At 39.3% G+C, this 22,841-nt stretch overlaps 1 protein-coding gene across 1 annotated transcript in view; it reads right to left on the bottom strand.

The window, feature by feature from the left end:
* Positions 1-20,931, bottom strand: part of POP5 (POP5 homolog, ribonuclease P/MRP subunit) — an 80,613-nt gene extending 59,682 nt beyond the window's left edge. The window contains exon 1 of the mRNA XM_044068874.1: positions 20,701-20,931. Coding sequence (XP_043924809.1) covers positions 20,701-20,720 — 20 coding nt within the window. The 5' untranslated portion in view covers positions 20,721-20,931. The remainder of the gene's footprint in view (positions 1-20,700) is intronic.
* Between the last annotated feature and the right edge of the window lie 1,910 nt (positions 20,932-22,841).

The following is a 22,841-nucleotide window of genomic DNA, read 5'->3' as shown; positions in this document are numbered from 1 at the left end:
TCCTCCCAACAAGCTCAAATATATGTGAGAGATGGAACTATATAGCCAAACTGAAGGCTGAGGCGCAGTCAGTCAGGAGGAGAAGGTAACCACACACACCACAAATCCAGTCTCACATAGACCTATCGCAACAACAAACCAAACAAATAAACACACAAAAACATACTCGGAGGCTCTAAATAAAAATCTGCCCAAGCAGCAGAGACCTCCAAAGCAAACATTCAAGCAACCGCTATACCACAACAATACCCACGTATCACACAGTTCACAAAGTCAATGTGCCACAAAGTCACAGCCCTTAAGGCTAAACAACACACCTAATACACTTGTAATAGGCGACTATTGTCAGACACACTGACGTCCCACTCACCAGGCTGAACAAGGAGAAGGTCACTGTAAGCTGCCTGTCGGGTGCCAGGATCTGCCACATAACACAAGCACTCAGGTCACTCCAAAGCAAGTACAAATATGACTCCGCCATTGTCCATGCTGGTGTGAATGACCTGAGACGTACCTCCCTGGATTACATGAAGAGACAGAGGAGCTCTCTGATCATGTAGCCCAGGCCAGTATGACCCTGACCTTGAGTAGCATCTTACCCACACCAAGAATGATGCCACAGTATAAAGACAAAATGATCAATTTTAACAATTGGCTAAAGTATTGGTGTCATTTAAAGGGGATCCAGTGTCTGTCAGCCTGGGATGACATGCTCGACAAGCCACGTTGCCGCTTAGGACAGCTTGCACCTGTCACCCTGGGCTTTCAATATTGGCTAAGGCTCTTGCCACCCCCATAGTGCCTTTTTAGGCAAGGCTCAAAACAAACCCACCTCCATAGACAACACAAGGAAAAAGAAACTAAGGGTAATGCTGCTCAATGCCAGAAGTCTAAACCTCAAGATGCACGCACTTGAGGCTCTCCTCAGTATGGAGAATATCGATATCTGTGTAGTAACAGAAACCTGGTTCAAGGCTCCCGAGAGCACCCCAGCACTACCAGGTTATACCTCATACCATGCTTTTCAGCCCCAAAACTCGGACCGAACCACAAAAGGAGGGGGAGTATCCATATTCATTAAAGATGCCCACACCTCCGGGTTAGTGGCACTGCACGAAGCATCAGAGACCGTCCATGTGCAACTAACAGTGGGCAAAACTGCCTTTCAGTTTGTAGCCTGCTACAGACCACCCTCCCAAACTCATAGTACAATTTTTTTTATTTCATAGGTTAGTACTAAGCTACCTGCCCTTGCGAGCCATTTTTAAGCCTAGCCAGTACCACCTCATCTAGACTCAAATTTTTTTTATTTCATAGGTTAGTACTAAAGCTACCCTTAGAGCCATTTAAGAGCCCTGTAATTACCCCTTGCGAGACTCAAACCCTGCACCTTGTGTTTGTAAGGCAAACACCTTAACCATTAAGCCACCCTCAGGAACCCCACTCAGCTTTCCTGAGAACACTGGAGAATATGAAGATCTCTCCAAACACCACCATATTGGGTGACTTCAACTACCCAAACATAGACTGGGAGCACTACCCAAGCCCCAACACCCTCGCCCAACGGTTCCTAGAATTTATAAACTCAAATGCTATGGAACTGGTCACCACTCCCACAAGAGGGGAAAACATATTGGACCTGATCATCACCAACATAGGGACTCTATGTTCCATACCAGAGGTATACCCCTCATTGGTAAGATCTGACCATAAATTAATCTCACTGCAAATCCATATCTCATCCCCACCCCCAGCCAAGGAAACCACAGTGAAGAACTTCTCAAAAGCAAACTTCACACTTCTCAAAACCGAGGTGGAATCCTTCAAAGCCCCCGGGCCATTGGAAAATACGGCCCAAACCGCAGAATCCTTTACAAACGCATTCTATGGACACCTACAGGAATGCATGGATTGTGCTATCCCAAATAAAACCCAGACTCACTCCTCCAAAGGCAGGAGACCTGTCTGGTGGACCCCAGCCATAAATAAGCTACACAACAGAAGGAGAAAGCTACTACATGATAGAGAAAAATCCCAAAAAGGGAAGGCATCTCTGATCAGTACTAGCAAGAAACTACGATCCCTCATTAAATCATCTAAGGCCAGCTTTAAAAGAAAAATTGCACAAGACGCTAAAGATAATCACAAGGCCTTCTTTAGTTATATCAGGAACCTGGGCGGCAACTCCCAGATATGCTCTGAGTTAGTGCAAAATAACAAAAAATACACTGAACCCACAGATATTGCCAACATCCTGGCAGACAGGTTCAGTGCAAACTTCTCCCCCCCCTTCCCCCCCAAAAGAGCAAATGTCTATCCCAACAGAGTGTAGCCTCTCTGACATCACAGATGAATAGGTGAGAGCTGCCCTCTCCAAAGCAAAAAACACAGCATCAATGGGACCAGACGGTGTCCTGGGCTGCATCTTACACGAGCTCCAAAAAGAACTGAACCCTCACATAAAGTTACTGTTCAATCTCAGCCTTACTACAGGATATGTACACAAGGAATGGCGTACAGCAACAGTGGTCCCACTCCACAAAGGTGGTGCCACAATGGACCCCGGAAACTATTGCCCTACAAGCCTGACTAGCCCGGTCTGCAAAGCTATGGAGCGTATCATCATGGAACTCATAAACAAAGACATTGGGAACCTCCAAACACTGGATCCTACCCAATTCGGCTTTGTTATGGGCAGATCTTGCCTCTTAAACCTGGTTGACTTCTTTGAAACAGTCACCAAGGCCATAGATGAAGGGAAGGTAGTCCACACAGCCTACCTGGACCTTGCAAAAGCCTTCGACACAATACCCTACTCGGGCATCATAAATAAGCTCACCAGCTTAAATATCAACCCCTATGTCACAAGATGGGTTGCAAACTGGCTCAGGGATAGAACCCACATGGTCAGAATTGCAGGTGCCATGTCAGACTCTAAACCAGTTACAAGTGGCATCCCACAAGGTTCAGTCCTGGGACCTCTCTTGTTCGGTGTATATTTCTCTGAGGTACAGGCTAACACGGGAGGACTATGGCTGACCAAGTTCGCAGATGACTGCAAACTGGGTGCCATAATCGACTCGCCGACTGACACAAGCATCCTCCAAAAGGGTCTCACAGAGACGGATAACTGGTGCCAGAGCCATGGCCTAAAGCTAAATGCCAAAAAGTGCATAGTCATCCCCTTTTAGAAAAACAAAGTGCCCACAAATTACCACATAGGTGGTAATCCATTAAGTACGGAAGAAGTAATTAGGGATTTGGGGACCCTGGTAGACAGCAATCTCTCCTTTGACAATCACATTGCCAAAGTGGTTAGAAAGACCTTCTATATAGCCCACCTTATCATGAAAGGGTTCACATCTAGATCAAGAGAGGTCATTGTGCCCCTCTACTCATCAGGCCCATAATTGAATACAATGCCCCATTTAGGATGTACCTTACCCGACACCTGCAGCAACTGAAAAGACCCCAAAAGTACCTCACCAAAAGGATCAAGGGACTCAAACAGATGCCCTACACAGTTAGGCTAAAGAAACTCCAGCTCTACTCGGTTGCTTACCGCCTATGCAGAGGCGATCTGTGCCTGACGTATAAAGCCATGTCCAAACCAGAATTAATGGACATGCTCCACCTCAGGAAATCGAAATCCCTTAGAGCTACACGCTCCAGGGACTTGAACCTCAGCACAGAAATAAATAGAACATGCTGGAGGGACAGATTCATATCCCAGAGGCTCCCCTCCCTCTGGAACAAAATCCCAATCCATGTTAGGCAGAGCCCCTCAATGACCCTCTTCAAGAGAAATCTTGACGAGTGGATGGGAGATCGTAGGTTTACCCCTGGGATCTCTTCTGTGTCCTTACTAGACAGAGGCACAGTAAATTAACCTTAAAAGGGCCATCTTCTGTGACCTACTATACAGAGGCACAATCAACTAATCTAAAAGGGTGGCGAAAGCCAAACACTCTGGCTAGGCTTATAAATGCCCTAGGGCAGACAGCCTAGTATCAACCTATGAGTTCTGGTGGGAGTTTTAGCTTAGTTCTTACTTTGGTAGTTGTATCCTTAAAAAAGACACGAAAATTTGCAAAAGTCCTGATATTTAAGGAAACTATACATAATTTTGTCTGAATGTAGTTGCACCAAGCAATTATTTTGTGTATGAAACACCCAAATATTATAGGAAACAGCACTCAAATTCTACTATGAGTTTTTATTTTGGTGAAAAAATGAGATATAGTCCTTTACACTAACTGTAGACATGGTTTGTCCGGTGATATTGTACTTGAGAGCCTCACCAGATGCGCAGTAGCAAGCCCCACCCAAAACCTGCCCCCATGCTATTTCGTAATCGGGCACTAATGAATATGCATTCCCTCCATAGCGACACTAGCATATGTTTCTAACATGTAGAATCTAGTGTTCATATCCATAATGTCCAATAAACCAATATAGTTTATATAGCTATGTTGTTTGATACTTTATACTGTGCGATGTTACTGATCTGACAGTGCTGACTTTATTGTTTCTCTGAGTAAAATATCGCCGTAAATTTCTAAGTTTAACAGCAATATTTTAAAAAACTGCCCTTATTTTGGATGGCTTTGTCCAGATTTCTTGCTCTAAAAGGTTGAGCGGTATATGCGTGTCATTATTTATTGACTTCAACCCTCAACAGTTTGCAGAAAACCACAAATGAGGAAAAGACCAAAAATAGGTGGAAATCTGGACAGTTGAGAAGTACGAGTCCACTACAAAAAACACATGGGAAGGTGCAGTGACTATGACAATCCAGCACAATAGGGGTTGCTATCCATGTTCCAAGACAGTGTTACAACTTTCTGTCAGTGTTTTTTTATACGTCGTAGCAAATGTCACAAAAGTATTGAGCGCAACTTTGTTCTCATTTTTATAAAATTAGGAACAAGTGTGAAGGGGGCAGACTTATTTCTAGGAACATGGACGATGATCATCATTTGTATTTAGTTTGTGCGAGTGTAATGGTCGTGGATTTAATGCACAAATGATTATTAACCTTAACCTGTAAGAGGAGAAACTAGGGCTGTCAGCTGATTAGAATGCCATGTCAATCATGGCTCATTACATATGGAGACCTGGTCGTCAATCATTCGTGATACGCCCACTTCTGCGCAAAACGCAAGGTGAGGCCTTCCAAGTGCAATATCGCTGCTTCTCCTACCAAATCTCACACTTAAAAGAAAAATCCACTCTGGACATTTGAAAATGACAACATTAAAAAAAAGCATGGCCATACCATTAGTTTTGGGGGCCACGCTAGGGGAAGGGGCTGGAGTTATCACTTGCTTAAGGATTTACTTACACTGATGGAGTGTAGTCAAGGCAGAGTACACTACCGTGCAAAGGATGACGGTTCATAGGTAGGTACTAGGCTACTGGCTCTAGGGCCTATACAAGCCCAGCCAAAAAGGTACCCTGGCTTTCACCACCCAAGAAAATTATTTTCCTGTGCCCCTGTCAAGCAGAACCACAGAAGTGATCCCCAGGGTGAATTTCCTATTATCCATCCAATCATCAAGATTTTTCTTGAAGAGTGCTAATGAGGAGCTTTGTTTGACAGAGATCGGTAGCCTGCTCCAGAGTATGGGAAGTCTCTGGGACAGGAATCTATCCCTCCAGCATGTTCTGTTTATTGTGGTGACAATGTTTAGGTCCCTAGAGCGTGTAGCTCGGAGGGATTGGGATTTCTTTAAGTGGAGCATGTCCAGCAGCTCTGGGTTTGACATAGCTTTGTATGTTAGGCAGAGATCACTTCTGAGTAGGCGATATGCAACGGACTAAAGCTGGAGTTTTTTGAGACTGTCTGCATAAGGCATCTGTTTGAGGCCAGTAATCATCTTTGTGAGGTATTTTTGCGACCTTTCCAGTTGTTGTAGATGTCTTGTGAGGTACATACCAAAAGGGGCATTGTACTCTATAATGGGTCTAATGAGTGATGAGTAGAGGGGAACAATGACCTCTTTTTTTTTCTGGATGAGAAACTATTTATGATGAGGTGTGCCACATAGAAGGATTTCCTGACCACTGTGGCGATGTGATTATCAAAGGAGAGACTACTGTCCACCTGTGTCCCAAGGTCTCTATCACACTTTCAGTGTTAAGTAGACTACCGCCTATGTGGTAGATCATGGGTACAGCATTTTTACCAAAGGGGACGATAATGCACTTTTTGGCATTGAGCTGGAGACCATGGCTTTGACAACAGGCATCTGTCTCAGTGAGGCCCTTTTGTAGGATGTCCACATCATTAGAAGTTTCGATTATGGCTCCTAGTTTGCAGTCATCTGCGAATTTAGTTAGCCAAAGACCTTCTGTACTTTAGAGAAGTAGATACCAAGCAGGAGAGGACCCAGGACTGAACCATGTGGTACTCCACTTGTCACTGGTCTGAAGTCCGATTTGGAGTCTGCTACTTTCACAGTGTGGGTTCCGTCAGTAAGTCAGTTGGCAAGCCATCTTGTAAAATAGTAATTTATACCTAGTTTAGTGAGTTTATCTACAATTCCAGAGTGGGGGGATGGTGTTGAACGCCTTGGCAAGATCTAGATAGGCTGTGTGAACCACCTTACCCTCATCTATGGCTTTGGTAACTACTTCAAAGAAGTCTATCAGGTTTAGGAGACATGATCTGCCTTTTACAAACCCAAACTGTGTGGGGTCCAGAGTTTGGGGATCTCCAATGTCTTTTGTTTATAAGTTCCAGGATAATACGTTCCATGGCCTTGCAGACCAGGCTCATCAGGCTAATGGGACGGTAGTTCCCAAGGTCTGTTGTGCCCCCCCCTTTGTATAATGGGATAACCATCGTGGTACGCCATTCAATGGGCACAAAGCCTGAGGTGAGGCTATGATTGAACGTGGTACTTAGGTGGGGTGCCAGTTCATTCTGTAGTTCATGTAGAAGGCAGCCTGAGATGTTGTCAGGTCCCATGGATGCTGTGTTCTTGGCTTTGGAGAGTGAGGTTTTTACCTGTGCAGCCATGATTACAGGAACTTTGCATTCTTCCGGTATACAGATGGGCCCTTTAGGGGGTGAGAGGGGGGTAAAGTTAGCATTGAACCTATCTGCTAGGATGTTGACAATATCAGTTGGTTCTGTATATTTAAATGTCATTGTGCTGCAACTCAGAGCAGATCTGAGTGTTGCCACTGAGATTCTTGACATAGCTATAGAATGCTTTGTGGTTGTCTTTAGAATCAGTGGCAATTTTGTTTTCATAACTAGCTTTGGAGGATTTTATAAGGGATCCCAGCTTTTTACTGCAGCTGACCAGGGAGTTCCTCCAATCGTGGCATTTTACTATTTTTTGCAACAGTTTCTTTCTTCTATTGTAGAGTTTGTTTATGGCAGAAGACCACCAGATTGGCTTCCTTTTTTTGGAGGATAGCACGATCCATGCACTCGTGTAAGTGCTTATAAAGTGCATTTGTGTAGGATTCAGCAGTCGTACCTCTATTATCCATCTGCATGGGTGTCGTGAAGTTTGCCACTTCTGTCTTAAGAAGCGTGACGTTGGCTTTGGAGAAATTTTTTATGGTTGTTTTCCTAATGGGGTTGGGAACAGGATGTGGATGTCTAGGGTGATTAGCTTGTGGTCGGATCCGACCAATGGGCAGCTGACCTCTTGGATAAGTTGATCCAAGGCGTTGAACTTGATTATTTCCAGAAAACGTTGAGCAAAAGAGTTGGTACACGAGTAGTTTTCCGAGTTAATGGTAGGGTAGTTGAAATCACCCATTATTAGAGTGCTGGGTTGTACCTTAATATTTTCAAGTGTGTAAAGAAAAGAGGAGTGGGAATCCTGGGGCATGGTGGGGGGTCTGTAGCAAGCTACAATCTGGATTGCGGTTTTGCCCAGAGTTAGTTGAACTTGGATAATCTCGGATGCATTATGCTGAGCAACTAGCTTGGAGGTGTGGATATCCTTAATGAATATGGACACGCCTCCACCTTTAGTGTTTCGGTCTGGGTTTGGTGGCCGAAAGGTGTGGTATGAATTATATCCTGGTAATGCAGGGGTGCTCTCTGGAGCTTTGAACCAGGTCTCTGTCACCGCACAGATGTCAATGTTCTCCATTTTAAGGAGTGTCTCGAGTGAGTGCATTCTGAGGTTTAGATTTCTAGCATTGAGTAGCATTACCCTCAGATTTTGCTTACTTGTACCTGTTACAGTGGTGAATTTGTCATTTGAACCTTGCCTAAAAAAACGCACTATAGGGGTGGCAAGAGCCTTTGCCAGTATCCGGAATCCCAAGGGCGACAGGTGCAGACCATCTCTGGCAAAGCAGAGTGGTCTGTCGATTATGTCATCCCAGGCAGATAGAATGACACAAGAAGCTTAGCCAATTGTTAAAGTCAATCATTTTTTTTCCTTCTACTGTGGTATCACTCTGGGTGATGGCAGGATGCTACTCAGGGCTAGGGTCATACCTGCCTGGCTACAAGATCGGAGAGCTCCTCCATGTCTCTTTTCATGTAGTCCCGGGAGGTACATCTCAGGTCATTCACACCAACATGGACAATGACAGTCATCAATAAACGAAAGTCCAATGATAGTAACTAAAAATCAAGCACCGATTCCCCAGCAAATTTTTAGTTACTATTGTTGGACTTTCGTTTATTGGTGTTTGTTTGTTTTGGTACGGCACCGACGACCAACAGCGAGGATGGATAATTCTACAGAAGGAGAAGGACTCGAGAAGGGTAACCTTACACAGTTATTAGAGTTAATGAACGAGTGGTTGGACCGCTTAACAGCAAAGGTGGACTTAAGTTACGAACAATAATGGATCTAACATGAGCACTGACCGGATAGGACAAATGATGCAGCAAACCCAGCATAACACTAGCCCACAAAGACATTGGAACTACCGAGAAGAGATTCAAAATATTGAGGAGACACATTGTTTCTGGTAACTTCGGAAGCAATGTTGATGAAAGGACCGGTACAATAGGAACCGTTTACCAACACGACATTGGATCTTGGTTGAACAGTGAGTTAATACTAGATGGTATGCAGGCAAGTATAAGCCATCAGTCTGACAATGAAACTATTTGTTCCCTTGTGGAAAAATTAAAATTATTTGACAGTAAATTGCTTAAAATTAAGAAATTACAATTAGAACTGAACTATTTTAACAAATGTATTAAAGAAAAAATAGTGCCAAAGGGACTCAGATACTGTTCATATCCAACTGGATTAATTGAAGGTTCTGAGTTCCATAAGGAACTTTTAGTGTTACTTAATAACCAAGGTTTGGAGCTGTTACAATGTATGACGAAACACTATCAGATAACAGTGAACGAACTTATGACTGATACCACAAAACTGGAAAAAGAAATTAAAGGGGACTTAGACTTTAACAGATACCAATACGAATACAATAGAACATTCACAAGTATAGCACAACAAATGCAGAAATTTAAGCTAACTAAAATAAAGAAACTGGAGAGGGACTTGAAAGCATACAAAGAGGGGTATGCATATCCAAAACCACCGAGTTCACATAACTATGGGAACAGAAACAGAACTATTGCTAATTCTGAGTTTGGGCAAGATCGAAGGACAGTTTCAAATAGGAGAAACAGTACTGTGAGAAATGACTTAGGATCCACCAGTGTGGATTTTATTAATGGAACTGTAGATATTGGTTCCCCCGTCGCGAGCGCGAAAATTCAAAAAATGAACTGCCTGGACTGCTGCAACTGCTGGGAAGCAAGAAGAGCTGCTGTAAATCGAAAACGAAGCTTTTTGGGACTCTTGATGCTAAAATGACTGTGAAACGATCAATGAGGTAAAGTGTGTCTTGTATGGACAAAAATGTATGGTTTGGCTGTTGCTGTATAAGAGTCTATGGCTTAGTGGTAAATCCAGGTAATGCAGTCTATTTTTTGTGTTGTTTTTTTTCTCTTTTTTTTTTTCTTCTCCTTTGCAGGCTTGTTTTGTAACTTACTGTGTTTTATTTAGTGAGTAAATAAGTGAATAAATAAGTATCTGTTAACTGTGATCAGTTTGGGGAAGGGGGAGAACAAAAAAAAAAAAAGAAATATATATATATATATATATATATATATATATATATATATATATAGCATAATTAGCAAACAGTAGTAGTAGTTGTGTAATATAGGTGATGTCTAACTGTAATGATCTATAAAAATTAAATGCAATATTGTAGGAATGTTTTGAAGATAAATAGCTGACCTAAATAATGACTTGTTTTAAACAAATGTATAATAACTGTGTGTTTATTAGGTGAACTGTTAGTTAAAAGGTTTTGGAACAAGTAATTATAATGCTAACATATTATTGCTGAATTTAAAGTTTGTTAAAAGTGAATTATTTGACATGTCAGATACAATTAGTTTACATGAATATTAGGGAAATGTTCAGAGCTGTAGTTACTTGAGTGCAGTGTTTAGTAGGGAATGTCTGGGTTAGACTTTGTAGACGTAGATATAGTTGGTGTAGGTTTTTTGCATGCTATTTTATTATTAGTTAATAGAATTAGTAGATTAGCTACTTGGGGAATGTTATCCAATGTGAAAAACCTATGTTCATCCTGGTCCGGAGGAATAGTGGATAGGCACTGGGTAGGGATGGGATGGCTGTTTTGCTTCCAAAAAATTCAAGTAATACCAACACTTGTCAATTTAAGGTGGAAAACAAAAAATAGATACCATTATTCACCAATTCATAGTTTAGAATGTGGATAATAGATTCCTGGAATGTTAAAGGACTCCAGAACATGAAAAAAAGAAAGCTGTTTCTGCATCTGTTTTTTAAATCAAAAGCAGGTTTTATTCTATTACAAGAAACACATTTGACTAATGACCAGTGGGAAACAATGAAGGACAAGAAATGGATTAGGAAGGTTGTAAAGGCGGAAGGGACTACAAATAGTGCTGGGGTGGCAATTATAACCAAGAATCAGTTTCAAGGAGAAATTTTGGAGGACAAAATAGATAAAGAAGGCAGATGGTGTTTGGTGGTTCTCAAAATTGAAAGTTTGGATAAGCCGATAGTACTTTTTTGTGTTTATGCCCCAAATGTGAACCAACATCACTATATAGCTTCAATTTACTCTATTCTACAGTCATATAACAACTGTTACATAGTGATGGGGGGGGGGATTGGAATGCTTACCAAGATTCTAAAACTGATAAGTTGGGAGCTTCGACTGCTTTTAATAAGCAGGCAATGGTGGCGTTGAAAGAACTGAGAACGGATTTCAAACTGTATGACCCTTTTAAACACAAACACATACAAGCAAAGGCAGAAAACTTTACTTTCTATTCTAGCTGCCATAAAATGTGGTCAAGAATTGATTTTTTTTTAATTCCAGAAGTGTTCATTTCACTTGACCCTAGGGTTTCTAATCAAGCTAGACAGCTCTCAGACCATTCTAAAATAACTTTAAAGACCGATATTTTAAATACTAAAAATCATGGTAGATATAATTGGTCCTTAAACCCATATCTATTAACCAAAGAAGATATAGTACAGGAAGTTAAGGAGATACTTAAACAATTAGTATACAATATACCCCGTAATGAACATCCATTAGATATAGAATGGGCTACAACTAAAACTTTGTTAAGAGGATTATTTATTCAGAAAGCCACTTATTATAAAAAACTCCAAAATAAAGAACAACTGGATCTGGAAACTAAAGTACAATTATTGGACCAGGAGCTGATGAGTAACTACACTGAGCAAACAGAAACTGAGTTGCTAAGATGTCAGAAAGAGCTGTTTCTTATGCATAACAGAAAATTGACACTGTACGAACAAAGAAGTTTAGTTAAATATGCAAATCACATTCAAACTCCCTCAAAGCATTAGCCCGTATTATTAATCAGACGAAATCGACACGATTAATTACCGAAATAAATTATAACAATACGTTATATACTGATAAGTCAGATGTCATGAAGATTTTTGAATCAATTTTTAATCAGATATATGGTGAGCAACAAACTCATGGGCATGATGAAGAGAGAAAAGAGTTCTTACAGAAAATTAATTTTCCCAAGATTGACGAGGATTCTCATGGAGAATTGACTGCATGGATTACAGTTGATGAAGTTCTAGAGGCAATTAAGAAATTAAAGCCACATAAAGCCCCAGGACCAGATGGTATGACCTCTGAATTTTATAAATCTTTTAGTGGGATTCTGAGCACCGTACTTTCACAGACCTTTAATTATATCATTTCAATGGCAGCAATGATCTTCATTTTAATGCCTCAAGAACAATTCTGTTATTGAAAGAGAATAGTGATCCCAAAATCCAGACAATTATAGGCCCATATCATTGTTGAATATTGATATGAAAATCATGACATCTATTCTAGCTAGTAGATTAAAAAAATAATAAACTTGATAATATCAGAAGAACAGGCGGGGTTTATAGATGGGAGACAGACTACAGATAATACATTAACTCTTCATACTTTAATATCTTATGCAAAGTATAAAAATATGAACATATATGCTTTAATAATTGATGCTCAAAAGCTTTCGATAGAGTTAATTTGGCTTATTTATTTGAAACATTATCATATTTCAATATACCTCAGCTTTTTATTTCTATGTTAAGAAATTTATACAAGAATGCATACACCAGTTTATATATAAATCATGATTGTTCCAAAAGGATTTAAATTAAAAATGGAACTTCGACCGGGTGCCCATTGTCTCCCATACTGTTTAATCTGTATTTGGAACCTTTATTTCTTCATATGAAACAAAATGTTTTTATAATTCTCCTGTACTTCTTGGGATAAAGGTTAGGATGGCTGCTTTTGCAGATGATTTAAATATATACAGTACCACACCGGTGTCGGATACGAAAAAAATACTAACAGCAATACAAACCTTTGAGAAAATTGCTAATTACAAACTAAATTTAAAAAAAACCAAAATATTCCCTCTAAAGACACCTACACCTTTTTCAATGCTACCATTGATAGGACGAGTAAGGACAGAAGAAAGAATAAAATATTTGGGGATTAACTTTTCAACTGAAAATAGAGAATTTTTTTATCAACAATATTAAGGCAACTGGAGACCGAATAACAATGGATTTGAAAAGATGGAGTAAGTTGAAGCTACCGATGATGGCAAGAGCAGCGATAATAAAAATGAACGTTCTCCCCAGAATGCTATATATTTTTAGAGCAGCACAACTTAAAATCACAAAATCCTTTTTTAAGCAATTTCAGATAGGATTGGGGAAATTTCTGTGGGAACCCAGAAAAACGAGAATATCCTATGAGAAACTGATGGCTCCTAAAACGAGGGGGGGGGGTTGGATTTACCGGATTTTGAAATGTATTATACAGTGATTCAGGCCAATAGGATTTTAAGGGTGTCTTACTTGGATAGTGAAAATAGAAAATGGATACCCAAATGGGTACTGCTAAATTATAAACATATAAAAGGGAAGGGAATTAATGTTAAAGCTGTACCATTTTTGAATATAAAAACATTGAGTAAATATGAGTTAATAGAGCACATCAAGGTATGGGCAAGGGCGACTCAAACTCTGTATGCCTCCTTGAACCTTTTAAACTATATGATGATGTTTCAACCGTTTGATGGAAATCCTAATATAACTATTGGTAATCAACTGATAGACTTAAAAAAATATCCATTGATTAAGGAATTAACTGTAAGGGATTTATACCCCTTCCTAGGAGTAGCGGTACATGACATCTTAAAAGAGATGAATCTTCCCATCTCTTATTTAATTATAATGAGGCAGTTAAAAGATTTGGCCATAAATTATTTTACCAGTTCTGAAATAAAAAAAGAGGAACTAGTTATTTCAGGTCATCTGTGGGAAGCATTGCAACAAGATAGAAAATATATATCCTCAGCGTATAAAATGGCAAAAGAGAGAAAATATAATAATCATATTCCGATATCCAAATACTGGAGAGAGAAATTGCCATCCCTAGAGGACAGTAAAATAGTAGAGGCATTTAACTTAACATTAAAATCCGTATCACTTCAAAAACTGGTCTTTACTCAACTGATGATATTTAACAATGCATATTATACCCATCTAACACTTCATAAATTTGACTCAAAAAAGTCACCTAAATGTCCACAGTGTGTAGATCAGACAGCAGACCTGTTACACATGTTCTGGAGTTGCAAGTGCATTTATAAATTATGGAATTCTTTAAAGTTACAACTACAAAAAATGGGGTACCAAAACCCAACACTCTCCTGGGAATTTCTGATTCTACATATTCCACCGGAGAATTTGGACAAAACAAAAAAGATTGTAATTATGAATATTAGTTTACTAATGAAATTATATATAGCCACAAATTGGTTGAACCCAGCACAGGTGTCGTGGCAAAATTTCAGGCGGTTAGCGATTAAGCATATATTAGCGCACAAATTGTTAATTAGAAATAATAAGAAAAGTATAAACAGCATCAAAATTTGGGAACAAATCTTTAATATTATTTTGGCGTAGCGGTTCCTATCCACTTTCCGTCAGGACATTCTGTATGTGTACCAACACATTCTTGGTTTAGATAGAAAATGTAGAAATAATACAAATTATTGGCTTGAGTTGGTTTATAATTGTCTATTGTAGATGCTTTTATGTTTAATTTTTTGTGATTTTATTTTCCCGTACTTGGTTAAAATGATATTTATTCTTAATGTACAATAGGGAAATTCAAAATGGAACTAAAACATTGGAAGCAATATTGTACATAATGTAAATAGTGTGTGAAATGTATAATGGTCTGGCAAAACAATAAAAATGATTATTGAAAAAAAAATTAATGGAACTGTAGATATTACTTTTAATGACGAAGGAGGTATGGACTACCAAAATAAGAGTGTTGTACACCCATACCCCCAGGACAATAACCAACGGCAACCACAACCAAACCAAACAAACTAGAGAGGGGGGAGGGGGAACAACTGGAGACCGAATTTACAACAAGGCCCCATGAAGAGATACAACACTCGCAGCAGCAGCAACAAGTATTAGGACTGAATTTATTCAACGTCTTAACTAACAAACAGGGTGATTTTAAAATCTTCAATTACACCGAATGCTTCATTGATGAGGCTTTGGTTGAACTTTTTGCTAGGGGTTTAACCTTTATTCCATCAAACAGGTGTAATATTGCAGATCTTTTGATTGATTTTAAATTGTTTATCCGAAAGTTGAACCTTAGTGTACTATTAGGTAATTCATCGTATAGCCACAATGAACTAAGGGTAACTAGCACCTTTAACCCTCCATGTAAGGCAGTTATAGGTATGTTTGAATTTTTATGTGAGCAAGAATTTAGACAAGTGGCGAAGAATTTCAAAAAGGATGGTTGTAACGAAAACATTACAAATGAGGAAAAACAACTATTAACACTGTTCAGGACCCTACCAGTTAGATTTATGAAACCTGATAAGGGCGGGGGCCTGGTTGTAATGTACAATGAAGATTACAATAAGCTAATAACATCACTTTTGGAAAAGGAAACATATGAGGAGGTGAACCAGCACCAACTAAGTCAAGCATATAATAGAATAAAAATGTTTATTAGTGATTTATATACTGATGGTCTAATCGACATTAATTTAAATCACTATTTAACAATGCTGTCTCCTAAAATCCCCAAACTGTTTGGTGTACTGAAAATTCATAAAAGCCTGTGTAACCCACCGTTTAGACCATTGGTGGACGCAAGGCAATCCATCACATACCCATGTGCAAAACTAGCAGATTCAATCTTGAAAAAATATGTAGTTAAGGAAGTACAGATATTGAAGTACTCTTGGTCCTTTTTGGAAGTAATAGAGTTATTAATATTCAACAGTGAATTAAACTTCCTTACAGTGGATGTATGTGACCTTTACTCATGTATACCACAAAATTTAGGCACACAATGGGTAGTAGATTACATCAGAGAAAAAGGAGCAACAGTGAACGAATGTTTGTTAATAGAACAACTTTTAGATATAATTTTGAAAAATAATTATGTGACATTTGACAACAAGCTATTCCTACAGAAGATCGGGATAGCAATGGGTTCCCCAGTAGGTGCGAGCTTTGCAAATTTAGTTATGGCCTACTGGGAAACTACTTTCATTTTGAACAGTGAGTGGAAAGATAAAATCCATCTCTATAAGAGATTCTTAGGTTATATATTCATTATTTTTGATGGAGATAGTAGTCTTGCTGAGGAACTTGTTACTTTTCTTAATTCCACAAGTACTTTCTTAAAATTTACAAAAAACTTCCAGGAGTCAAAGATTAGCTTTCTGGACACAGAATTGAGTAAAAATGTACGAGAAGGTAGATACATAGCAAAAATTTATAGAAAAAGTACTTATTCGAATACATTCTTACACTTTACAAGTTTACATCCATACCACCAAAAGAAATCTGTGGTGAAAGGCCAGCTCGTACGAGCGGCCAGGATGATCACTACAAACGAGGGTTTTGAACAGGAATGTAACTTACTATACAGGATGTTTTCTCATAGAGGGTACCCTAGTAAATTCTTAAGGGATATCTTTCAAGAGGTAAAAACAAAGAGGAGTAATGGGACATACAGACCCATCTTAAATGGAAATTCAACAATTGATTTAACAAATACAATTGATACTCTAACTAATAGTGCCCATGGACAAAAAGAACATAGTCTTAGGGAAGAAGCGAGTACTATTACGGACAATTTGATGGAAAACAAAAACTTCTCCCTGGCATTTACATTTACTTATTGCCCGAAGGCTATAGACATCCAGAAAATAGTAAGAAAATACTGGCTTTGCTTATCATTGGATAAGGATGTTTCCAGTAAAACTGATCAATTTCCAACTATCACGTTTAGGAAGGGACTAAACGTGAAAAATTTATTAGAAACGAAATGTAAAGTGAAGAAAAATAATTTGGGTACACATAAATGTGGGGCATGTAAATACTGTTCCTTTATAGACACTTCAAAACACTTTTACTGTCAGAAAAGAAACTTTTGCAATTTGGGATGTGTTTAATTGTAACACAAGGTCCATAGTTTATCTGGCCCAATGCCAGCATTGTACGTCATTCTACATAGGGAAGACAGACCGCCATTTGAGGGATAGAATATATGAGCATTTATACGCAATTAGCAGGAAGAAATGTGAAAATGCTCTAGCTAAACACTGTGAACAGAATAGTGGACACAAATTTAAATTCATGGTGATTTGTCAAATAAATAATATAGGAGTTAGGTCCTTTAACGACAGTTACATTAAACTTTTGCTTGAGAAAAGGGAATTAAGTTGGCAATTGCGCTTACAAGCATTTATGGACCCAGGCCTTAATGAAACATGCTCTATAGCATGTATCTTAAAACTAAGGAGCCTTTGGAGATGGGCCATTTACAACGTTGTTGTCAAATCCCAATTTTTAATAGTTCACTAAGGTAGGGCATACAGTCCCTATATGTTTAGTATTGTATACACAACAAACATCAGTGATTTACATATCCCTATGAATATGTAACACCTTTACGAGCTTTATGGTTAACCTATGGGGTAGCTACCTGATGGGTTATAACAGTCATAGTTACAATGACATTTCTGAGGTAAGGTTAATAGTATACCTTACAGGATTGTTATGTACTAACTCGACTTCATTTCATACTATTTAGTGGCTCGGTAAATATGTTTTAGATTACAGGACTAAATGCAAACATGAACATTAACTTATTGGCATTAGTAGACTGTATATACCAACCTTTTGGGTACCGGTAACGATATCATAATTTATTGGGTAAATTGTTAGGTACTTAAATCCAATTTTGTGATGGGGGAGCTAATTTAGTAGTAAGTATGCTAGACACCCTGTTACACGCATATGAATGTATCCAACACTTTAGAGTACGGAGTTTGAATATATATATATCTTTTATCGTCAATTTTGAACAAAGTATACTACATGTGGTGTGGTTATCACCTTACAGTTTAGAAAATACATACGTTACGTGCTTTTACTTTCCCAACACACTATAACATCAACAAGTGAACTACTGAGGCTAATATAAAGGGTTACAGTATTTTAGCAGTAACAACTTTTTAGAATGTTAGGTTTTATTAATTGACTTTTGTTCTAATGATTGTATTCATTATACACTATTGTGAAGTGCGACTTGTTCTGATTTTGCTGATTTGCAAGAAGGAAGACATAGAAGTTTAAATAACACAATGAATACGCTAAATAGCAGTTGGTAATTTTGGTTTGATGCTTGCTTCTAACAGAAAGGTTGGTCCTTTAAGAGCTAGTTAAGTATGGAGCTGGGTATGATTGGTCAATGCTCTGAGCGTTCAACTATTTGAATCCTATCTTTTGGTATGGAACTTTTGTCTGAAGAAGTCCGGATAAAAAGCGCTTTACGTTGATTTAGTTTTATACTTTATGGTTTTACTGTTTTACCTGTTCGTGGAAGTCTGTAATAAATTCAGTGGATTACCTGTGGATTACCTGTGAATTCTCTGTTTGTTCGCTGGGGAATCAGTGCTTGATTTTTAGTTACTATCGCTGGACAATGACAGTCATATTTGTACTTGTTTGTTCCACTGCCAATCATGGAGTGGACAGGTGATCCGCTGTGGTGACCCCTAACCGGGAAAAGCCAAAAGAAGAAGAAGTGGAGTGACCCGAGTGCATGCGTTATGTTGTGGATTCTGGCACCCGACAGGCAGCTGACAGTAACTTTTTCCTTGTTTAGCCTGGTGAGTGGAACATCAGTGTGCCTCACTATAGACTCACCTATGACTAGAGCGTTGGGTACGTTATGCCTTATGGGCTGTAGTTGAGTGGCACACTGAGTATATGGGCTGTGTGCCATTTGGGTTGTGTTGGGGGGTGGAGGTTGCTTTCATTTCTGCTTTGGAGGTCTCTATTGTTTGGGCAGATTTTTACTGAGAGCCTCCGCAAATGTAGGTGTGTGTTTTGGTGGTGTAGGTTTTGAGGGACTATGTGATGAGTGTGGTGCAGTGCAAGTGTTTACCTTCTCCTCTTGACTGTCTAGTCCAGTCTTCGGTGAAGAGAGCTTTGCTTCCAGTTTGGCTATATAAGTGCATATCTCACAGGTCGTAGTGTTGGGTGTAGGAGAAGAGGGTTGTCTGTGTACATGAGGCAATTGCTGCATTGTCCCAAGATGCCCAGATTCATCAGGTAGACAGGAGAAAACACCGGGAGCTGACACTTAGACATGCCTAAATAGTGCTTATTTATTAAGTACTAAAAACTGTTTTCCTCTAGACAAGTGTGGAAAGTTGAGTGCTGTAGTAATTTGTAACTTATTTAGTGCTTACAATGAGTTCTAAACAACTGCTGGGCTCAAAGAAACAAATTTGAGTGCTAAAACTAAAAAGCTGGCTAGTTGCAAGGGAGAATTTGAAGAGCAAACTTTATGGTGCCAGGAATAGTTTAACTTTAGTTAAGTGGGGGGGCTCAGGAGCTGACAAACAGTCCTGGACACAGCAAATCCGTATCTGGACAAGAAACGTCACGGGAATGGGGGAAGCAAGCTTAGAATTTTTTTTTCAGTAAAAGCGGAAATGGAGAAAGCTGGAACAGAAGTTAATTCAACGTTAAGAGTCTGAGTGGGTTGGCCTTCACAAATGTTCTCTATTAGATTGAATGAACTAATGACACTAGACTTGGAGGAGTGTCGCAGATCAAATATACAGTATGGGTGGGCAACTGCAAAGCCACCAAGTATAAGAACACCACAACACTAGAGAGGGTGCGTGGGAAAAATTACAATTCCTAGCTGTAGCCACTAAGTGAAAGTTTTAAACAGATCAAGGAGCAAAAGCAGACCCTAGAGAATGCTTTTATCTGTAAACAGACAATTATAGTAATGCACAATATTACAGCTCCTAGCTGTAGAACACAGAAACCTCAAAAAATCAAAAATGCACAGAAAAGATTGGATAGAGAGCTCACAAACAGAAAATACAACTCTCAGTATGACAACACAGTTTACAGTTAAGTAATTCAGTAAATATGCAATTAGAGTAATGAAACAGTATCTAGCAATGAAAAATACAGTTAAAACAGTACATAAATGCAGCGAAACACTAAAAAAAGCTTTATAACAGTGCACAAAGTAGTAGATCAACTGTATAGCACAATTATAATCGTTTCAGAAGTGCAATTCAGTGAAATAAGTGTAAGAAATAAGTGCAATTCAGTAATAAGTGTAAGAAATAACTTCTCCTGCTCTTGGAATCTCAAGGAATTTCCATTTTGAAATACACACTCCATAGCCTGAGCAATACAACCATGCCTCTCAGCTCTGTCCCTCCTAGCCCATCCTAAATGGGTGACTTTTGGAGAAAAGGTGGTGAATTTCACTTTTATGAATTACAACCTTATTTTACTTCAGAAAATGCATAGTGATTCACATTCTCTTATTCTGTTGATGTCTCGAGTTAATATTACTAACATTTTAAGTGTCTCAGATTGTTACTGGATTTGAGAGATGTGCAGATAACCACTTCTCGACCACAAATCAGATGCAAGCTAGACTTTGAATAACATATTAATGGACTGACGTATAACTAAATATTCAACTCCTTAACTCCCCCGGAAGACAGTGTGAAGACACTCCAAGGCCAAACTATACCTGTTTTTAAATCGGACCATGCTGCTTCCCGCAGTTCCGGAAGTTGTAGTAGGTCGTCCTACCCCAGTACCGAAGCAGCTAATTAGACCAACGAGTGTGGTTTAATGAAAACACGTTCCACACCGGTTTTCTTCTATCACAAAATGAGCGTCTCCAAGGTAAACAACACAACCACGTGCCCTGTACCTATCCCGTAACACACTGAATGCCAACAACCGCAGTACCCACCAATTAAAACTGTCCCTGCTGTGGGGGTGTGGCTAAACCGATTGACGAGCTGATCACGCTACGCGTGAACGGAAGGAGGTAAACACAAAGTTTGTGTGATTGGAAGGCTAGTAAGCTTTTGGAAGCGTGATTTTAATGTAAATTTGTTAGGTAGTTTGTACTTCGGTAGTACTCCAAGTTAATGGTGCTGTAATTGGAGGGATGCTGTATAGCATTTCCCTAATTTAGAGCAACGAGCTTTATTTTATACTGCGGTGGTGGTGCTGCGGTAGCGTTGTCGCCTCATAGCAAGAAGTTGTCCCGTTAGATTCTCAGTTAGAGCATTTTCTGTGCGGAGGCATACGTGCCTTCGTTGAAGGTTGTGCGTCAGGGCTGGTAACCCGTTACGTAAAAATCCACTACCGATTATTAGCCGACCGGAGTTCCGCTGTGGCGACCCCTAACCGGGAAAAGCCGAAAGACACAAACAGATGTGCTCCATGTTTGTGGTTTACATTAGTTAATTTAGTTGCAGTTATCGGAGTCTGGTGAGATTTGTCTCTGATTGGTTGAGAGCTGTGCGCCACTGCTTGCAACCTTTTAACACTTTGGCAAATAAAATACCATGGAATCATATTAACTCAATGTAAAAACTCTTGAAATAAATAACCATGTTGGGAGCTTCATATTTGAAGTCGATAGAAAGTGCTCATTTGGCAGATGGAAGACAGATATGTTCCAGATTGAGTTGTGATTTTCCGGATTTTTGTGGCAAATCAGTGAGAAATGGTTTGAATTCACTAAGTAACGACAGGTATTTGAGTTTAAGACTTAATATCCTACAGAAAATGCATGGTAACACAAGACATTTTACTTCAGGAACCTTCTGAGTTTGTAAGAGCAATATTTAAATTTTGTTCCTGTTTTTGGAGGGTTTCCGTAACCCCATTATTTCTGGTTTGTCCAGACAGCATCACCATTAAGTACCCCATTCAATCACAACCTAACCACTGGCTTTGTTCCTGTGAAATGGAGAACAGCAGCAGTTATTCTGCTCCCCAAAGGTAGCTTAGCAACAGACCCAAGGAATTACAGACCTATAAGTCTGACCAGCCTTATTTGTAAAGATATGGAATGTATCATAATGAACCTCATAAATAAAGAGTGCCGCAAGGGTCAGTCCTGGGCCCCCTGCTGTTTGGTATATACTTCTCAGAAGTTCAGGCCAAAAGGAAGGGGCTGTGGCTGACCAAGTTTGCAGACAACTGCAGACTGGGTGCAATTATTGAATCCTGAAGTTATGTCACTGTACTTCAGGAGGGACTTAAACAGACCAACGACTGGTGTCTTAGTCATGATCTTAAACTGAATGCAAAGAAATGCATCATCATTGTCTTCGGTAAAAACAATGTCCCTTCACACTATCAAATTAACAACAATACCCTATGTACCAACAAAGTGGTAAGGAATCTGGGATCACAAGTAGACTGTGGCCTTAATTTTGACCACCATGTATCTACTGTAGTAAGGAAGATTTTCTACGTAGCACACTTGATTAGCAAAGGCATTGCTTCTAGAGTAAAGGAGGTTAATCCCCTCTGTACTCATCACTAATCAGGCTCATAATTGAGTATAACACCCCTTTTGGCATGTACAGTACAAAGCACCTGCAGCAATTGGAGAGACCTCAGAGGTTTCTAACTAAAATGATCAAGGGGCTCAAACACATGCCTTACACAGACTGACTAAAATCCCCTGTCACTATACTCTGTATTGTGTACACTTCTTAGGGGAGACTTTATTTATTTATCTATTTTATTAATTTTATTTTACATTTGTTGACCAGGATTGTCCAACTCAGCTGAGTAGCCCTTTTTCAGCAGATCCCCGGGAAGAAAAGCTCCATAATATTACATTAAATTTTTAAATAAAGG

The sequence above is a fragment of the Protopterus annectens genome, chromosome 4.part0 (genome assembly GCF_019279795.1).
Source record: "Protopterus annectens isolate FY-2018-M chromosome 4.part0, PAN1.0, whole genome shotgun sequence".
NCBI classification, from domain to species: domain Eukaryota; kingdom Metazoa; phylum Chordata; order Ceratodontiformes; family Protopteridae; genus Protopterus; species Protopterus annectens.
This window is presented reverse-complemented; position numbering and strand designations above follow the sequence as displayed.